Below are 19,872 nucleotides of genomic sequence, written 5' to 3'. Positions count from 1 at the left end.
ATGAAAACCATTAGTTGACTAGTCGGGTACCATTAGTCATTGACTAGATGACTAATGAAAACCATTAGTCAGTTTCATTATACCATTAGTCATCAACTATTCAACTAATGAAAACCATTAGTCGACTAGTCAGGTACCATTAGTCATCGACTGGTAGACTAATGAAAACCATTATTCAACTAGTCGGGTACCATTAGTCACCGATTAGTTGACTAATGAAAACGATTAGCTGACTAGTCCGGTACCATTAGTCACCGATTAGTTGACTAATGAAAACCATTAGTTGACTAGTCGGGTACCATTAGTCATTGACTAGATGACTAATAAAAACCATTAGTCGATTTCATTATACCATTAGTCATCAACTAGTCGACTAATGAAAACCATTAGTCAACTAGTCGGGTACCATTAGTCATCTACTGGTCGACTAATGAAAACCATTAGTAGATTTCATTATACCATTAGTCACCGATTATCAATCAACTTTTTTCTTATATAGCGCCAAATCACAACAAACAGTTGCCCCAAGGCGCTCCACACTGCAAGGCAAGGCCATACAACAATCATAAAAACCCCAACGGTCAAAACGACCCCCTATGAGCAAGCACTTGGCCACAGTGGGAAGGAAAAACTCCCTTTTAACAGGAAGAAACCTCCAGCAGAACCAGGCTCAGGGAGGGGCAGTCTTCTGCTGAGACTGGTTGGGGCTGAGGGAAAGAACCAGGAAAAAGAGATCGATCACTAATGATTAAATGCAGAGTGATGCATACGGAGCAAAAAGAGAAAGAAACAGTGCATCATGGGAACCCCCCCACAGTCTCTAAAGCAACATAACCAAGGGATGGTCCCGGGTCACCCGATCCAGCCCTAACTATAAGCCTTAGCGAAAAGGAAAGTTTTAAGCCCAATCTTAAAAGTAGAGGGTGTCTGTCTCCCTGATCTGAATTGGGAGCTGGTTCCACAGGAGAGGAGCCTGAAAGCTGAAGGCTCTGCCTTCGTTGACTAACGTCGATTAGTTGACTAATGAAAACCATTAGTTGACTAGTCGGGTACCATTAGTCATTGACTAGATGACTAATGAAAACCATTAGTCGATTTCATTATACCTTATTCATTGGTGAACAACTTGATAATATCAGTTATCAAGTTGTTTTAGCAATGAAAAAAAGCCATATTCATTGGTAAAACAACTTGATAACGATTTTATCATATACCTATAAATGATAAATGTTGTATGGTTTTCTGAAGGGTGTAAAAAGCCATATTCATTGGTGAACAACTTGATAACGATTTTATCATATACCTCTCCTTTCTCTCCTGTGTAAACACTCAAAGTTCAAACCTTAGTAGACAAAAAAGAATGTTTTCATATAAATAATTATGATGGCTTTTAGAACTAACAAATTTAATTTTAACGATCAACCTACGAGGTTGGACACGTAAGAAATTATTAATAGTGACTCACCAGTATTTCACAGTTCCTCTGACCGCGCCTCCTCGTGGCGCCGTTCTGCTGTCCGGATTGGTTGATTACTCGGGTGGTATGAAAAATAATTACCCGTCCGTGAAAAGGGTGTATTGCTTTTTATTCTTTAGTGTTTTATCCAATCATATTGGCGTATCATTTATAGGTATATGATAAAATAGTCAAGGTTAGCCATCTTTGAACTTGTCCAAGGTCTGTGTCTCAAGAATGTTCTCTGTGAATTTGAAGACTGTGGCAGTAGAACTGGACTTATGCTGAGCACAGACAGATGGATGGACAGACAGACGGATGGATGCCGGGTCTTCGCAATACCTGATGGCCATATGTTTGCCTCGGGTAACTAGTTGACTTGTTGGATGTTGGCTAGTCATAGTCGACTATTTTGACAACTCCTCCCATCCCTACAAGCACATAAAAGATCGGAACACTTAAAAACATTCCGCAGTCTGAACAGATTTTTAGTGCACGTTGGAGCATTTGGAATGCTGTGTATCTGCTTTTTTGATGCTTTGGTATTTGAGGCTAAACTTCATTTGCCAGTGCAGTCCGTGACACCGTCGTGTTTACGAGCTTGAAATCTGAAATGTGGTTTTGTGTTGAGGTCCTGGCCTCGGGGCAAACAGGACCAGTCTGTCTGCATTCATCCTGTCATCCAACAGAACAAACTCTGTTCCTGCCTTCCTGCTGTCGTCCCGTTGAATGTCAACAAGGCATTTGCACCATAATGTACGATGATTTTCTCAAAGTATTTACACGCTGCCAACTGAACCAGTGCAAGCCTCAGCGTGTGAGATGAACAGACGAACAATGCAGAAGAAGTAAGTTCTACACAGGCCCACTGTGAGATCCACTGGAGCCCGGGCTTATCCGCAGATACTAAGAGTGTAACAAAAAAACAGAAAAGTCTAATATTTGACACATTCTGAAGTGTGGGTTGTGTTTAGTGGGTCAGCAAGATTGATTATGAATTATATTATCATGTTCAAATATTTATGACGGGCAGGCATGGTGAAGGTTCCCATGTCTTAAGTCCAGTCCTTTAACTGCCATGGTCCTCAAATTCACAGGGAACATTCTTGGGACACAGACTTTGGTCAACTTCAAAGATGGCTAACCTTGACCTATTCTAAGGGGTCAAAAGGTCACATTCTTTCTACACACTCCTTCATTGATTACATGCTCATTTTAGCATTGCGTTTTATGTAATGTTACTATGTAAAATCAAGGTAAAAACTTCCAGAAGAATGTTGAGGTACATTAGGAGTCACCATCCCTGGTCCTGGAGATCACCTGCCTCGTGTGTGTTTCCAACTATCTATATGATAATAGTCAAATCTGTTTGGTATATTTATGTATTTTGGGTCAAGGATGAATGCTGCAAAAACGGAAAGTTGATAGGACAAATATTTTTGGAGAAATTAGCAATTTTAGCTAACCAATAAACAATGGATGTTGTGCTGCAATGCACCATGGGAGTTCAGGGTTTTGAGGTTTTAAATGTTGTTATTGTGGTTCATGTTAATGTAATAGTGTTGTTAGTGTTATTGATTTATTGTGATTTTGAAGTTCAATTTGTTTAGTAACTTTAGTTATGTTGCCGTTACCATGAGTGAGTTCAGTCTCATGTTGCTGACCTCATGAGTGAAATATGTATTGTGTTTGATCTCCACTCTGTTTGTGTCTCAAATTAGAAGCACCTGCGTGTGTGCAACTTCGATCAAGGACAAACAGAGCACAGCTGACATTTGCCATTTGGCATCGTTCATCTTGAAGGATGAACGGCACCACTGATAGGATTAATAGTTTTGGAGAAGCTACGAATACTAGGGATATAATTCATTCTAATCCAATTACATTTGTTCTGCAAATCTGCAAATCTGATTGGTTAATCATGTGAGATTTCCAAACATAAAATATCGTGCTGGCGGTGGCAATATATTCAACTGTTTCACATCTGATTTATTACTCCACGCCCTGACTACTTTGCTACGCAGATGTCAATAATGGCACTGTCAGCTAAGAGTGAGAGAAACTGGTGTTTGGCATGAAGACGCTGTTGCTGCAGTAAACTTCACCGACTGAATTACTTACAAAACAATAAACCGTGCAAACGATGGAATTGGATTAGAATGGGAATAACGCCCTTGTGTCTGATGATATGCAGACATTAATGCTGGATTATGGTCACAAATATCCGTTTTAAAACTCAATTTGCGACCGTAAAATCCAGCATTAACATCTGTAAATCAACAGACACAACAGCGTTATTCCCTAATTGCCTGGTGGAAATCTGACCTTTGATTCCAATGAATTTCTTGGCCTTCACTCCAGTAACCAAGCTTTGGTTGACCTTGCCAGGCAAGAATCCACCTACTGTGTGCCATGTTTGGTCCAAATCAGGTTGAAAATCAAACTGGTTGCTTGGCCACCATGGTGCCTACCCACATGACATTGATCTCTGTCAAAATTAAAACTTTAAAGGTTATTCCAGGGTCAACTTTCATTCACAGTCCACTTTTGGTGGAAATGGGACCAAGTGTCCGGAGCAGGCCAACAAACATAGATGACCTTGTCCTTGACCCTAATAATTTACCTTTGGCAAATCTGTTTTTTTGCTTGGTCAATTCCAGAACTCATCTAAATATTTGCTTCAAGTTGAGTGAAAATCAGACTGATTTTTTTTTTTTCCCGTCCAAATGAGCCCCTACTTTGTTAAACAAACCCTTTAAGGACAATTCCAAACTCAAACTTCATCCACATACCAAGTTTGGTGGAAATCGGCCAAAGGACTGCAGCAGACCACTAGGACCAGAGCGCTGTCACTTCATAACACCTTCATAACTCAGCCATTCATCTGATTCTATGATTTCCTTCCTTGACTGAGGCACATGGAATCTACAGGAAACTGTAGAAATATGGATTGGGCTGAGGACTTCTGGAAGACTCTAAATGATGATTTCTGGAGAGAGTTCCTATAGACTCCTTCTTGAACCCTGACTTACCAATTATATTCTAGTTAGTTAGACTCGGCTCTTCTTTCAAGACTTGACTTGAACCCATCATGAATCATTGCTTCGTATTGCTCAGGTCGTCATCCACGGCCTGAAATTAATCCTAATAAAAACCTTTATGCTGAGTAGCCATGCTCAAAGTACATTTCCCATAATGCATTTGTGTTTCCCCAACGAAGCATGACGCAGTCAGTCACATCTTGAAAATGACTCGCTGATCTCAACTTAAAACAGCTACTGATACTTTTAAACATGCAGTAATGCACCCGCGGTTAAACTTCTGTGTCAACAATGTGGCTTAAATAAAGAATTCAACCACTTTATACTAAAAAAATTGCACTTTCCCAATTTGGACAACATCATAGAGTATCTGTTAATATCAAACCCTCCAAGGTATTCGTGGTTAAGAATGTTGCTGGTCTTCATGGTACAGTGGGTGGGTAAAATGACAGGGGTGGTAGATAGATCTGTGGAGCTGCTTGAGGGTTCTTCCTGTACTCAAAAATGCCTGGGGGACTTGACTGTTGCCAGTGTGCTTGCTCAAGGGGTGGCTCAAGTTGGACCTTATTCTTGGGTGCCTTATGTTGTGATTTGGCGCTGTATAAATAAAATAAATTGAACTGACATGACGTGTAGGCCAAAATGCAAACACACAAATATGACTTTGACCTTGACCATGATGACTGATTATTGGCAAATTTGACCTTGCTTGGACCTGCATCATTTGCATGAACTTTGTCAAACTCACAGAGCAGGTGAATGTCACACAATCAGCTGATAAAGTGCTAAAGAGTTGCTTGATATCATTGTGACCGTAGGACCTTTGTGGCCGGTACAGCGGTGGGATCGAACCCCAGACGGCTTGCAATAAAGACCATTCCTCTACCAGGTCAGCCAAAGGGGAATTCCCCGTTAGCCAAGCTAGTGGGAATGCCTTTTCAAACAGGACCCAGGACCTTCATCCTGCTACATATCTCCCCACCATTTTTGACTTTGTCCTGAAGTCACAGGTGCATTTAAGCATGTTCAGTGACTACCCACATCCTTCCGACAATGCCAATTGTGACCGTAGGACCTTTGTGGTCGGGACGGCGGTGGGACCAATCCCGGACAACTCGCACTAAAGACCATGCCTCTACCAGGTCAGCCAAAGGGGAATTCCCCTTTAGCCAAGCTAGCGAGAACGTCTTTTCAGGACCCGGGACCTTCATCCTGCTACATCATGATAAAGTGACTTGTATCGATAATTGTTATTAATTTCTGCATAACTAAACTGATCTATAAAAAATAATAAAGTTGGTGCATGTTTTGAAACAAAGTGTAAGCTTGTGGCTTTTCTGCTGCTGTTCAGATTTGTCGCTCTCAGATGCTGGAGGAAACCACTCTTTCCCATCACAGACGCCGATCGTCAGAGGAAGAAGGCGGCCATATTGGATCCAGATCACAAACGTTCCTGCTGATATTCCTGTCCTCCGTCGCAAGAATGCAAAAATATCTTGGCATCATCTCGCATCTTCACACAGTGTGAGGTGGAGGAGCTCAGGCAATTACATTCATCTGCATGTGTTAATATGATTAATTAGCAGGAATAAACACTTTCCGATGACACCACACACCTGCAGAAGCTCTGATAAAAGACAACGCCTTGTGGCAAAGAGCCTCTTCATGACACCTGCTAATTGGCATTTGAAAACGTTCCGGCTAATTAGGAAAAGGCAGATGAGGCTTGATTAGTTTGAATGCAAAGTGTAACTTGCGGTGCGGTGGGACTCCAGAATGTGCCAAGCTTTTTATTTCTTCACCATCGCGATACAAAGTTAATTGTAATTGTGATCATTTGCATACGTTAATGAATTTGTGCGATGCCTCTTGATCAGACATGGAATAAATAATTGATGCGCTATCAGCACCTACAGCCGGCAAGTGGGACGTTTTGGAAGTAGCTAAGCGCATTAAGGTGCAAGTTTGATGGCTGGTGCGCTCCACGGCAAGATGTGAAAGTGGAGCAGATGCTATCGTCTGCATCCAGCACGCTGCATTCTGCAGCACAGTTATCGCGCCCAGGATTAACTCTGCCTGCGGGTTTTAAAGTTGCATTAAAAAAAGGCGGGGGTGGTTGCGTGCAGAGAACAAAGAGTTGAGTTGAGAAGCAAACGGTGCAGTGTGGGTAATTTAATTGGGACACGGTAAACACTAAAAGCATCAGATTGTTTCACATGGCCTGGATGTAGAGCAGGCCACGCCCCTTTAATTAGCCTGCTTTCAGATTAGACTTTATTAGAGGCAGGCGACCAGCTGCTGACCCAGTCAGTCAGTCAGTCAGTCAGTCATGGATCTGCCCCGAGTTCTGCCTCCCAGGAGCTCCGGCAGCAGATACGCGGCTCGTGTTTGTTTCTGTAAATGGTCAGAGCTCAAGGCCTCTAATTCCTTTCCTCGGGGTCACCAGGCACGTTTTCTCTGCAGACGGCAAGACTGTGCTGCACCACGTCACCCGCCAACCACCAGGAGTGCACAAAACGGCCTCGGCCCCCTTGTCCTGGTCAGGATCAACAGAGTGGTCTTTAATAGTTTTCTGCACAGTTATTCCCCACTTTGAACAGGAAATAGAATCGCAAAGAAAACAGAAACCATCAGCTGATCATTTTAGCTCTTAAATGTACAGAGTGCTTGAAAATTCAGGAATCATAAGTCACATTTATGTCACCATCGTTCTTCCTCTTTTCACAACAGAGAAAATGTTTCAAGTGTGCCAGATGCTTCTGGTTTCAATCTCACTCCCGACTTACAGTCCTGATCAGAACTCTTAACGACAGAATTTTAAAAAAATGCTACAGCTTTGGAAGTGACAGAAACAGATCATTTGAAGCTAACTACACCTGCTCTTAATTTCCATTGTGCATGTGATAAGATTATTCTCTGCAACAACAGCCAAACCTGCTCTTAGTTTCCATCATCCCTCCAGAATCCACAAACTATCCCACAGGCGACATACAGGTCTACAGCATGTTACACATGCAATGCAAAGTGGTAGTTTGTATTGATCTGGTATCTTAACGTTAACCAACATTTATTCAGTTTATTCTCATATGCCGTTTTAATTTAGGGAATTGCAAGATGATAGCATTTATATTGTTTGAGTTATCGCATTAATTGCGACACGACGGAATCAGTCATTGCATTTTAGTCAGCTTTCATGTAGTGGGGGGACCTGGGTATCCTTTCTAAATTTGTGCTAAAGTTTAGTGATATTTTCAGAATGTTGATTTAAAAAAAGAAAACCAGTGTGAGTGTTTCTCCACTGAGTGAATGCTGAGTTTTATTCTCTCACCATCTTCCTAGTAAAGCTCTCATGAGATCTGTATTTCAGTCATGTCCCGCAAAATATACCATTAAAAAAAAAAAAAAAAAAAAAAAAAAAAAAAAAAAAAAACCACACACAACCAAACACCACCATAGTAAATGACTGCATTTATATAGCGCTTTTCCATCTGCATCAGACACTCAAAACGCTTTACAATAATGCATCACATTAACCCAAAGACACACTGATGTCATGACCCACAATGTCATTTTATGTGACCTGTAATAGGAAACAGCATTTCCATTGCAGTTTTTCAAAATAAAGGATTTTTTATTATTATTTTCTGAAAAATGACCTCGTGCAAGCTTTGTTATTTTATTCATTTTACATTTTGGGTTGCGAGAAATTCTAACAAGGATTGTACACAGTAAAGTAGAGGTCTCAAACTGATCCAGAAAAGGGTCGAGAGCGTGCAGGTTTCTTTTGCAAACCAGCCACTCCAGCAGGTGATTCCACTGATTAACATCAGTTTGAGCAGATGGACTGAGTTTGGACTGCAGTGAAGAGAGCCTGGATTCCAGCTCGACACCAAACAAAGTCCTACTCAGGAACAACACGGAAGATCTCAGCTTGGCATAGAAGACAACTGCCCCCCCCACAGTTCATTAACACAAGGACACAGAGTAAATAACGCCACATGACAAAAGCTTCAGTCCTTTAAATGTTCATTCACTCTGTTGTGTTCGTCCACTGTTCAGTACTGAAAGAGTTTGGTGGTTCTTGTCTGTACGATGCAGCGACCACGCAAGACATAATGTCGACATGGTGAGAGACGAGAGCGCATCCTGGCAGTGGCAATGTGGCAGGACGATAACGCGAAACCACAAAAAAGAAAATCAGCGAGAGCAGCAACGATGATGTGAAGTTCAGGAGGAAAGGAGACGGCAGCGTGTGTCGTTCTGCCGCTCAGCAGACCTGCAGAGGAGACAAAAGGCAGCAGAATGAAGGTCAGGGCCCCAGAACAGAGCGCAGCATCCACCCAAAGACATATCCGATCATCGAGTCAGTTAATGAGCGAAGATGCTCTGTGTTCTCACTCAAGCTACTGAACACTAGAGCTGAAACTAGTCGAGTTAATTGATTATTAATTAGTTGTCAACTAATTCAGTCCGATTAGTTGCTAAATAACTGCTTTACCATAAATGTTGCATTTCTTCCATATAATCAGAGCTTTGCTTTGAATCTTGAACCAATGATTGCTTCAGACTGCTGCTTCATTGGTTTCGTTTATTTTGCTTTGTCTTAATTTTTCCCCACTAAAACCCTAAAGAGCATATGTCTGAGGAATATTTACCTTTATGTTAAACTGACCTGTTATGGTCTTCTGAAACAGTTGATGTATTTTGTGCTAACGCATTAGCATGTCTATGGAGTTTTCAATGTTAAAGTTAGCATTAAGCTGCTGGCATTTCAGCATGTTTGTGCATTTGTTTTCTGTATAATAATGGCTCAGCATTTGTTGTAGTAAAAGAGTCAAATGTATTACAAATTGTAGTAATTTTTTATTTCTATAAATAAATTAAAAATTAATAATAGGGGTGGTGGCCAAGTGGTTAATGCACTTGTTTCAGTGCAGCAGGTTCCAGGTTCAAATCCCACCCTTGCCACATTTCTCCATGTGGAGTTGCATCAGGAAGGGCATCCAGCGTAAAACCTGTGCAAATTCAACATGCAGATCCACCTTGGATCTGCTGTGGCGACCCAGAGTGCAAACAAGGGAGCAGCTGAAGGAACACATACACACACATACTCAACAAAAATATAAACGCAACACTTTTGGTTTTGCTCCCATTTTGTATGAGATGAACTGAAAGATCTAAAACTTTTTCCACATACACAATATCACCATTTCCCTCAAATATTGTTCACAAACCACTCTAAATCTGTGATAGTGAGCACTTCTTTGCTGAGATAATCCATCCCACCTCACAGGTGTGCCATATCAAGATGCTGATTAGACACCATGATTAGTGCACAGGTGTGCCTTAGACTGCCCACAATAAAGGCCACTCTGAAAGGTGCCGTTTTATCACACAGCACAATGCCACAGATGTCGCAAGATTTGAGGGAGCGTGCAATTGTCATGCTGACAGCAGGAATGTCAACCAGGAGCTGTTGCTCATGTATTGAATATTCATTTCTCTACCATAGAGCCGTCTCCAAAGGCGTTTCAGAGAATTTGCAGTACATCCAACCAGCCTCACAACCGCAGACCACGTGTAAACCACACCAGCCCAGGACCTCCACATCCAGCATGTTCACCTCCAAGATCGTCTGAGACCAGCCACTCAGACAGCTGCTGAAACAATCGGTTTGCAAAACCAAAGAATTTCTGCACAAACTGTCAGAAAACCGTCTCAGGGAAGCTCAGCTGCATGCTTGTCGTCCCTCATCGGGGTCTCGACCTGACTCCAGTTCGTCGTCGTAACTGACTTGAGTGGGCAAATGCTCACATTCGCTGGTGTTTGGCACGTTGGAGAGGTGTTCTCTTCACGGATGAATCCCGGTTCACACTGTCCAGGGCAGATGGCAGACAGCGTGTGTGGCGTCGTGTGGGTGAGCGGTTTTCTGATGTCAGTGTTGAGGATCGAGTGGCCCATGGTGGCGGTGGGGTTATGGTATGGGCAGGCGTCTGTTATGGACGAAGAACACAGGTGCATTTTATTGATGCATTTTGAATGCACAGAGATACCGTGACGAGATCCTGAGGCCCATTGTTGTGCCATACATCAATGAACATCACCTCATGTTGCAGCAGGATAATGCACGGCCCCATGTTGCAAGGATCTGTACACAATTCTTGGAAGCTGAAAATGTCCCAGTTCTTGCATGGCCGGCATACTCACCGGACATGTCACCCATTGAGCATGTTTGGGATGCTCTGGACCGGCGTATGACAGCGTGTACCAGTTCCTGCCAATATCCAGCAACTTCGCACAGCCATTGAAGAGGAGTGGACCAACATTCCACAGGCCACAATTGACAACCTGATCAACTATGTGAAGGAGATGTGTTACACTGCATGAGGCAAATGGTGGTCACACCAGATACTGACTGGTATCCCCCCCAATAAAACAAAACTGCACCTTTCAGAGTGGCCTTTTATTGTGGGCAGTCTAAGGCACACCTGTGCACTAATCAGCATCTTGATATGGCACACCTGTGAGGTGGGATGGATTATCTCAGCAAAGGAGAATTGCTCACTATCACAGATTTAGACTGGTTTGTGAACAATATTTGAGGGAAATGGTGATATTGTGTATGTGGAAAAAGTTTTAGATCTTTGAGTTCATCTCATACAAAATGGGAGCAAAACCAAAAGTGTTGCGTTATATTTCTGTTGAGTGTATATATAAAAAAATAGCTAATAATGCTACAATACAATTTTAGAGAAAGAGACATGAGTCACATGTGTCAATGTGAAATGACCGCAGTTTACAAGTTATACAGAGAATGTTGCACATATGAGTCAGGCTACAGTTTTTGATTTAGGTTTTATGGTTAACTGGTTATGCCAATTACAGCAACAAAAATACCTCTTTTCACCATATAACATTTATATGTTGTTTTATGGCAACTCAGCACTTTGATAAAGCAATGCCATTTGAAATAATTGTTTTTGTTCATTATACACTGCTTTATTCTTTATTATTTTATATTGCAACAGCCAAGGGACATTTGACAATTTGTTGATTTTCAAGTATTTAAGCAAGTAAGTTTTCAAATGTTCTGTTAAATAAAGTGATGGAAGGAGAAAAACTGTTTCCCTGGGACATTTTTAAAAAATTCCCCGCTAATCCTATTAATCGTGTCGAAACCCCATCAGATTCATTGATGATCCAAATCATTTGTTGCAGCTCTACTTAACACTGACTAATTATTAAACTATTAAAAAATAAAAGTATTTTGGGGTTTCAGAGTCTTTGATGCACAAAATAAGACAGTTTAAAGACTTCCTTCTTAATACTGCAAAATCTTGCAACTTCTGATGAGGCATTTTCTCTTTTATAGATTAAATGATGAAGCTAAAATGTTAACTCTCCCAGATGAGAAGTGTTCACATTCATGACCTTTGGAGACGATGAAGGTCATAAGCTTTTGCTAACATTTGACTCATTTTTACACATGTTCAACACAAAGTGATTGTAATGATCCTTTTCTCTTGTGGGTGATGGTTCAGTGGACGGAGCACTGGGGCTCTGTGCAAAAGGTGGCTGGTTCAATTCCAGGCTGGGATTTGTGCCCGATATCTTCTTTACAGTGGCCAAGACAGCTTTAACTATTCAGCATAAAAAAAAAAAGTCTTGCAAATTGAGAAAAAATTTGCAAACAGACGAAAAAAATAGTGGACATGAAGGAATTTAATTTGCCAACATGTCTGCTGCAAGTTCTCACATCACGTGCAAAAACAGACACATTGCAACAAGAATACAAAGATGAAAATGGTTCTGTAGGACTTTTACTGATAAACTGCTCAGTAACGTTGATAAACCTGCTCTGCTCCACAGTCAGGCGGGTGTGCAACAGCTCAAAGAAGAGTCTCAGAACACTGAACAACTCAACATTAACAGTCCACCTGGTGGAATCCACTTTGTGTTGTGGCCGTTTGTGACACGCTGATGTTTTGAGACCCACTGAAATCTGTTCTCCCGGGTGATTGAGCAGCCCATTTAGGGTAACCCTGATCACCTTCACAGGAGGTGAGAGAATAGAACAGGTGTGTCAGACATCACTCGTCCCAACTCCTAACTGGCCGTCCAGCCGCTACTAGCAGTGCGGCTCAGGTAGTGCTCATAGTCAATTAAACTGAAAGAAACCTCTGATCTAAGGCGCACTGTTGGACAGGCAAACCTCCACAAGACCAGAGAGAACAGATACTGCTGCTGAGTGAAACCAAGCATGCAGGGGAAGGACCCGCTCCCAAACCTAAGGGTAGTTAGAGCTTCTTCTGGAAAGGCAAAGCCAAAAATGAAGATTGACTCCACAGACAAAGTCTTGCCATTAAGACAGTACCTCTCAGCCAATTACCAGACCTTCCTGTCTCCACCAATAAACGACTGACGACATTCGCCTTCCCTTTCAACTCCAAACATCACATTACAGTCATCAAGACCTACGCCCCCACTCTGATCACCAGAGATCAAATAAAGGAGGTCTTCTACGAGGATCTCATTCAACGTTCGAAGGACAGTCCTGCTGAACACAAAGTCATCTTGTTGGAAGAGTTTAAGTCGAGAGTCTGGTCTGGTTGCAGAAGGACTCCACAGCCACCTACAAGTCCATCTCAAATAAGAACGAGTAGCACACAGACGCCATTGTCCATGCGATAGACTGCCTACTGTGTTTTGAGTGGTTCTGTAGCAGACATGCTGTCAAATTAAACTGCTGCCTGCACTTTACCTTATATCTGTTTGCAAACATTGTCTCAATTTGCAAGATGCTATGCTGATGATACTCAGTTATACACGCCGATAACTGCTGGTAATCTCGTTCACATAAAATCCTTAGAAGATTGCCTTGCATCAGTGAGAAGCTGGATGTTTAGCAACTTCCTACTTTTAAACTCTGATAAGACTGAAATGATGGTTCTTGTCCAAGCAGAGGGTCACCCGTTTGAGTCTGGTCTGCTTGAGGTTTCTTCCTCAGAGGGATTTTTTCCTTACCACCATTACTCTGGAGGTACGTAAGGTTAGACGTTACCTGTGTGACGCACCTTGAGGCAACTCTGTTGTGATTTGGCACTATAAAAATGAAATTAAGTTGAAATTGATGCAATTACATGTTACATTGATGCTGACTGCTAATCTGGAGTATTAAGCCCCGATCACGCAGCACCAACGCAGCAAGAAATCTGGACTTTCGAAGGCATCATTTAAGCTTTGTTCCTGCAGCTGGTGCTTCGTCAGAATTTTTAAACTGTTGAAAAATTTGAACGAATACAAACGACAACTTAATTTGTATTTCCTTTAGCTTTCGTTCTTGACAGTTTATCGTTTGCTTAGTTTTGTCCAATGTATTGAATGAATCAATCACTAAAGCAACGATGAGCTGAACGAAACATCCTTGTATCACTAATGAATCGTTCATTTTTGGGAGGAAAAAGCAACGCTTTCATACAGAAAGAATAGCATTAAGACAGTTTTATCAACTACTTTATGCACGTTTCAGCCATTTGAGGCTGGCCTGCGTGTCTTTGGGAGTAGACATCGTTTGACGTGGACAGTTCCCCGTTGCTGATTTTGTGGACTCAAACTTGCACATCAGGACAAATACTATCACAGATAAAGTGTACAAGGTACAGACATGCCACCAGAACACAGAATGTGAAACAAAATCTCTCACCTGTTGACAAGACAAACATAATCCCGCACCTGCAAGTATGAGGACAAGGCTGGCTGCACTCCGTTTTATACCTGCTTTCGGTCATGTCACTGAAGGTTTCGTTTTGATTTAGTTTAAAGCACCGAGTTCGACCTTTGCTTTGGTTCTCTTTCATTAGTTTGATTCGCAGGCTTTTCGGTGATGGGAAAGTGCACAATCTTTTGTCCACCTTTTGATGATTTGTGACTTTTTAATCCTTCATCCAGCTATCGCTGTTGTTTCGTGACTGGGGCATAAGTCACACCTGTTAAAAATGCCTCCTGCAGAGGAAAAACCCAGATAGAAGATGTGCAGGAACACTAGTCAGACTGGAGTATAAGTCGCTCTGTATTTCATAGCAGGGGGACAGAAGAGCTTCCTGTTTTGTGAAAGAGACCAATAATTTTAGTTGTGATCACTTGATAAATGATGCATATTATAGGAAGTAACATTTACAAACTTTACTTCATATTTTGTATGTTTAACAATTTCATACCCTTTTTTTTTTCCTTTTTATGTATTCACATACAGGTGGTAAAGAGCCCTATCTTGATATTCTATAATGCACAAGTGCATTTATGGTGTGTCCAACTCAGAATGTATTCAGAAAAACATGATTAAAATAATCTGTTAAAATTAAGAAGGTTTATTACCTCCTGCCCTTTATACATCATTAATAATTAGAACAGTATGTTTGAATCTACACCATCCTGACATTTTCTTACATGAGCTCAGAAAGCCACTTTTAAAAAACAAAACAAAAAGGAAAACATTATTTAAATCTCCTGTTTTAAAAACCTATTCTTAAACTCTAAATATTTCATATAACTTTACATTGGTATTTACACGGCGCAATCGGAGCTCAAAGTATGTTGGATTTATTCACTAAATCATCATGATTGTTTTGGCTGTAAACTGAAATAAACCAATCCCATCATCTCATTGAGTTTTAGAGCGATGTGCGCTTAAAAAAAAACTGCCATTTTGTTATACAAGTGGCTGAATTGAGAGGTTTTTCTGGTGAGGAAATGGATCTGCACAGAAAGCACTGGAGTATATTCTGTATGAGTGTGAAAATGTCAAATGTTAGTTTTGCAACTATGAATTTGCACTGTGCATCAAATGTTACACAAGTGTAAACACTGTTTACTTGTGTAATGATAAATGACCTGCACTTAAGTAAAGCTTTTACATCCAATGCAGATGCTCAAAATGCTTTACAGTGATGCTTCATATTCACACACACAGACTTCCATTGAAGGTGATCAACTGCACACTGGGAGCAACTTGTTCCTTGTCTGAAGAAAAAAAAAAAAAAAAAAAAAAATTGTCATTTTCCTGTCTGACAGGGAATTGAACAGAGGCTACACTAATTTCAAGCCTGCGTTTAGACCTCCAGACCACCCCAGCCACGTTTTACTCTCCGTATTGCTAACATACTCTTGTACAAACACGTGCCTGTTTTGTCATAGATCACACCGGCACAGCGCTGCTGATGTCATAACTGTAAACTCCTCCCCTCACCTTCTGGTCTGTCAGCACAGAGGTGCCCTGAAGTGGAGGCAGGTGGCTGCTGAGCAAGGCAGCACCAGGTCTGTCATGCTCACAGAAGATTGTACCGTTGATGTAATGGAAGCGATCTCCAGGTATGAGCCGGTTTCTACAGGTGGCACAGCTGAAACACTGGAGAGGAGCGAGAGAGGGAACGTCGGCAACCTCAGAGGTTTCTGTCCAATGAGAAACAGAGGGCTGACGTGAATTTACCTTGAGGTGGTAAACGTTTCCCTGCGCCTTCATCACCATTTCGTTGGCTGGGATGGACTGGCCGCAGGCGCTACACGCCCCGCTGTGCCCAAACAGTCTGCAAAAAGAAACAGATTGCTCAGTTTGACGGAGTCCTACTGTTAAAAAAACAAAAAAAAAAAAACAGCAGGTCCTTCTCTGGTTCCGTCCACGGGCTGCAGAAGACCTCACCTGATGTAGTCGCTGCGGCACAGAATCATGCCCCCTTTGCTGTAGCAGGTGGTGCCGATATCACCCAGCTGGGCTTGGCAGCAAGAACACTTGAGGCAGCGTGTGTGCCAGTAGCGCTCCATAGAGAAGAGCAGGAAACGGTCAGCGATCTTCCCTCCACATCCTGCGCACAACCTGGGTGCCGGCGGTACGCCTGACGTCTGGTTGTTCACCATGGTGCTGTGGGCCTCGGAGAAACCTGGAGGCAGAAATCACAGCAGGTGACAAAAAATAAATAAATAAATCCCAACAAAATACACAAAAGTTCAGTCAGGAAAAGGCAAATGAGAATAAATCAAGTCCTCTTGTTTGCTGATTCTAGTTTAATTTTTACACCATGTTGTAATTGCCCTCGACCAATCAGAAAGCAGGAAATGGGTTTGTGAATGTGGGTCTGTGTGGCAGCTGGTATCAGATCTGCAGCTCTGGATCTTGATTTCACTCGTAGCAATTCAAGATAAGCAGCTGGATCCTGGTGTGGACCCAAACCATTTTAGACACTTAAACCCTGAAATAAAAACGGAGAAACAGCCGTTGACCAGTTTCATCCAGCGTTCAAATCATTTTTAACTTACTACAGGTTGATTAATTGTTCCTCAATTTGTGTCTACAACCCCTGGCAAAAATTATGGAATCACTGGCCTCGGAGGATGTTCATTCAGTTTAATTTTGTAGAAAAAAAAAGCAGATCACAGACATGACACAAAACTAAAGTCATTTCAAATGGCAACTTTCTGGCTTTAAGAAACACTATAAGAAATCAAGAAAAAAATATTATGGCAGTCAGTAACGGTTACTTTTTTAGACCAAGCAGAGGAAAAAAAAAAAAAAAAAAACATGGAATCACTCAATTCTGAGGAAAAAATTATGGAATCGCCCTGTAAATTTTCATCCCCCAAATTAACACCTGCATCAAATCAGATCTGCTCATTGACATTGACCCTATGTGTCTTTTTGCAAGGAATGTTTTTGCAGTTTTTGCTCTATGGCAAGATGCATTATCATCCTGAAAAATGATTTCATCATCCCCAAACATCCTTTCAATTGTCCAAAATATCAACGTAAACTTGTGCATTTATTGATGTAATGACAGCCATCTCCCCAGTGCCTTTACCTGACATGCAGCCCCATATCAATGACTGTGGAAATTTACATGTTCTCTTCAGGCAGTCATCTTTATAAATCTTATTAGAACGGCACCAAACAAAAGTTCCAGCATCATCACCTTGCCCAATGCAGATTTGAGATTCATCACTGAATATGACTTTCATCCAGTCATCCACAGTCCACAACTGCTTTTCCTTAGCCCATTGTAACCTTGTTTTTTTTCTGTTTAGGTGTTAATGATGCCTTTCGTTTAGCTTTTCTGTATGTAAATCCCATTTCCTTTAGGCGGTTTTTTACAGTTTGGTCACAGACGTTGACTCTAGTTTCCTCCCATTCGTTCCTCATTTGTTTTGTTGTACATTTTTCAATTTTTGAGACATATTGCTTTAAGTTTTCTGTCTTGACGCTTTGATGTCTTCCTTGGTCTACCAGTATGTTTGCCTTTAACAACCTTCCCATGTTTGTATTTGGTCCAGAGTTTAGACACAGCTGACTGAACAACCAACATCTTTTGCAACATTGCATGATGATTTACTCTCTTTTAAGAGTTTGATAATCCTCTCCTTTGTTTCAATTGACATCTCTCGTGTTGGAGCCATGATTCATGTTAGTCCACTTGGTGCAACAGCTCTCCAAGGTGTGATCACTCCTTTTTAGATGCAGACTAAAAAGCAGATCTGATATGATGCAGGTGTTAGTTTTGGGGATGAAAATTTACAGGGTGATTCCATAATTTTTTCCTCAGAATTGAGTGATTCCATATTTTTTTTCCTCTGCTTGGTCTAAAAAAGTAACCGTTACTGACTGCCACAATCTTTTTCTTGATTTCTTATAGTGTTTCTTAAAGCCAGAAAGTTGCCATTTGAAATGACTTTAGTTTTGTGTCTTGTCTGTGATCTGCTTTTTTTCTACAAAATTAAACAACTGAATGAACATCCTCCAAGGCTGGTGATTCCATAATTTTTGCCAGGGGTTGTAGTCTTGTTTTTAGTTTAATGTATTGTTATCAGTCAACATGTATTTTATGACTTTTTTTTTTTTATTCTGTATTTATGTAGTTTGTTCACATTGTTAGTCTTTTGAAAAAAGGGGTTTCATAATGTTACACACTTAATATATTACTTTTAATATTTATCTAACTTGATGCCTGTTATTTTGAATCTTTACAAACACCACATAGGAAGCAAGTATACTTTATACATGACCCTTGGTAATAATTTATACTTTGATTTTAGGTGTGTGTCCCCCCCCATATCATACAACACCACATGTGATGATTCATGGAGATCTGGTGGTTTTCATATGCATCATACCGAGTTTGTGTCATGATTTTAAAAAAGAAAAATTGTATCAGTGGAGGACAACAAATCTATGACAGCACTCAACTTAAATGTAGCCTACAGCACAGATTATTTTATTATCTCATTGATCGCATTTCAATTGTGTTCAAAACTTAAACAGTAAGCTCAACACCACAAATTGACCGATACAGGATGCGCTGTATTCAGTTTTTTCAATAGGCTTACTAAATGACAGAACAAATTCCAGCTTTTTCTTGACCAATCAACACAAAAGTATAGATCTGACAGGTAAAGAAAGAGGGTGTTGAAGTGATATTTTGCTATTCAATCAATACTATATAAAAAAAGACTCAATACACGTTAAAAGAAACCAAAAAAAAAAAATTAGAAATATATAGTTTAACTATAGGTACAGTTACAAAGTATTAGAAACAATAAAATACATGATTGTAGCTACAGAAAGAGAATAAAAATGCTTTAAGTCTGGATTTAACATGCAAATTCATCCAAAAAGGCGCATGATAATCAAAACCCCATAACCTGCAGACTTCTTTTTCACCTTTAACACTGAGGAAGTTGGACATATTTACAAACAAGTTATTTTCATTTAAAACAAACAAAAAACAAGCTGTTTAGCCCTAAAACCTGGAAGGGAGAAATGAAGCAAAAAGGGAAAACGCAACATGTTAGTTACCTTTGTAGAGAAACGGAACGTTTCCTCTCCGGCTGAAGTTTGAGGACGAGGGAAAATAATAATAATAATAATAATAATAAAATAAAATCACACTCACAGTTCTACTAACGCGGTCAAAGTCGACAAGGACCCGTAATCCCAAAGACTCGACGTCCTGATGTTTGAACAACTACATGTGCCGCCCTGCGCAGGAGACATGATTGGTCTTCCGTCCTCACATGTCTCCTCGCTCTGTCTCCTTCGCCTGTTTCCTCTGACAGTAACGCTGTCCGTCAAACTGTTCACGCGCTATTTAAGGGCAGCAGGCTGCCAGCGGTCAACCAATAGGAGAGGAGAGAGGCGTGGCTATAGTCAAAAATGATTTATGAGTCCTTTGTGGTTTATTAATATGCATATTTCGGTGTGTAGATAGATAGATAGATAGATAGATAGATAGATAGATAGATAGATAGATAGATAGATAGATAGATAGATAGATAGATAGATAGATAGATAGATAGATAGATTTGGACTGGAATGTTTATGACCACAATGCCTCT

At 40.9% G+C, this 19,872-nt stretch overlaps 1 protein-coding gene across 2 annotated transcripts; it reads right to left on the bottom strand.

Annotated features, from left to right (window-relative positions):
- Nucleotides 1-8,272: 8,272 nt before the first annotated feature.
- Nucleotides 8,273-19,608, bottom strand: si:dkey-90l8.3 (LIM domain transcription factor LMO4-B). Of its 2 annotated transcripts, none has more exons than XM_034171317.1 (5): nucleotides 19,431-19,608; nucleotides 16,193-16,430; nucleotides 15,983-16,079; nucleotides 15,743-15,901; nucleotides 8,273-8,773 (listed from the first exon to the last, which is right to left on the bottom strand). In XM_034171317.1, the coding sequence occupies exons 2-5, from the start codon at nucleotides 16,405-16,407 to the stop codon at nucleotides 8,765-8,767; spliced, it is 480 nt and encodes a 159-aa protein (XP_034027208.1). In that variant the 5' UTR covers nucleotides 16,408-16,430; nucleotides 19,431-19,608; the 3' UTR covers nucleotides 8,273-8,764. The 2 variants fall into 2 exon arrangements, with proteins under 2 accessions (XP_034027208.1, XP_034027207.1); XM_034171316.1 differs by having other exon boundaries at nucleotides 8,274-8,773; nucleotides 19,334-19,608.
- Nucleotides 19,609-19,872: the final 264 nt, after the last annotated feature.

This window comes from Thalassophryne amazonica, chromosome 5, assembly GCF_902500255.1.
Source record: "Thalassophryne amazonica chromosome 5, fThaAma1.1, whole genome shotgun sequence".
Taxonomy (NCBI): domain Eukaryota; kingdom Metazoa; phylum Chordata; class Actinopteri; order Batrachoidiformes; family Batrachoididae; genus Thalassophryne; species Thalassophryne amazonica.
Note: the sequence above shows the minus strand (reverse complement) of the source record. Positions and strands in the feature narration are given on the sequence as shown.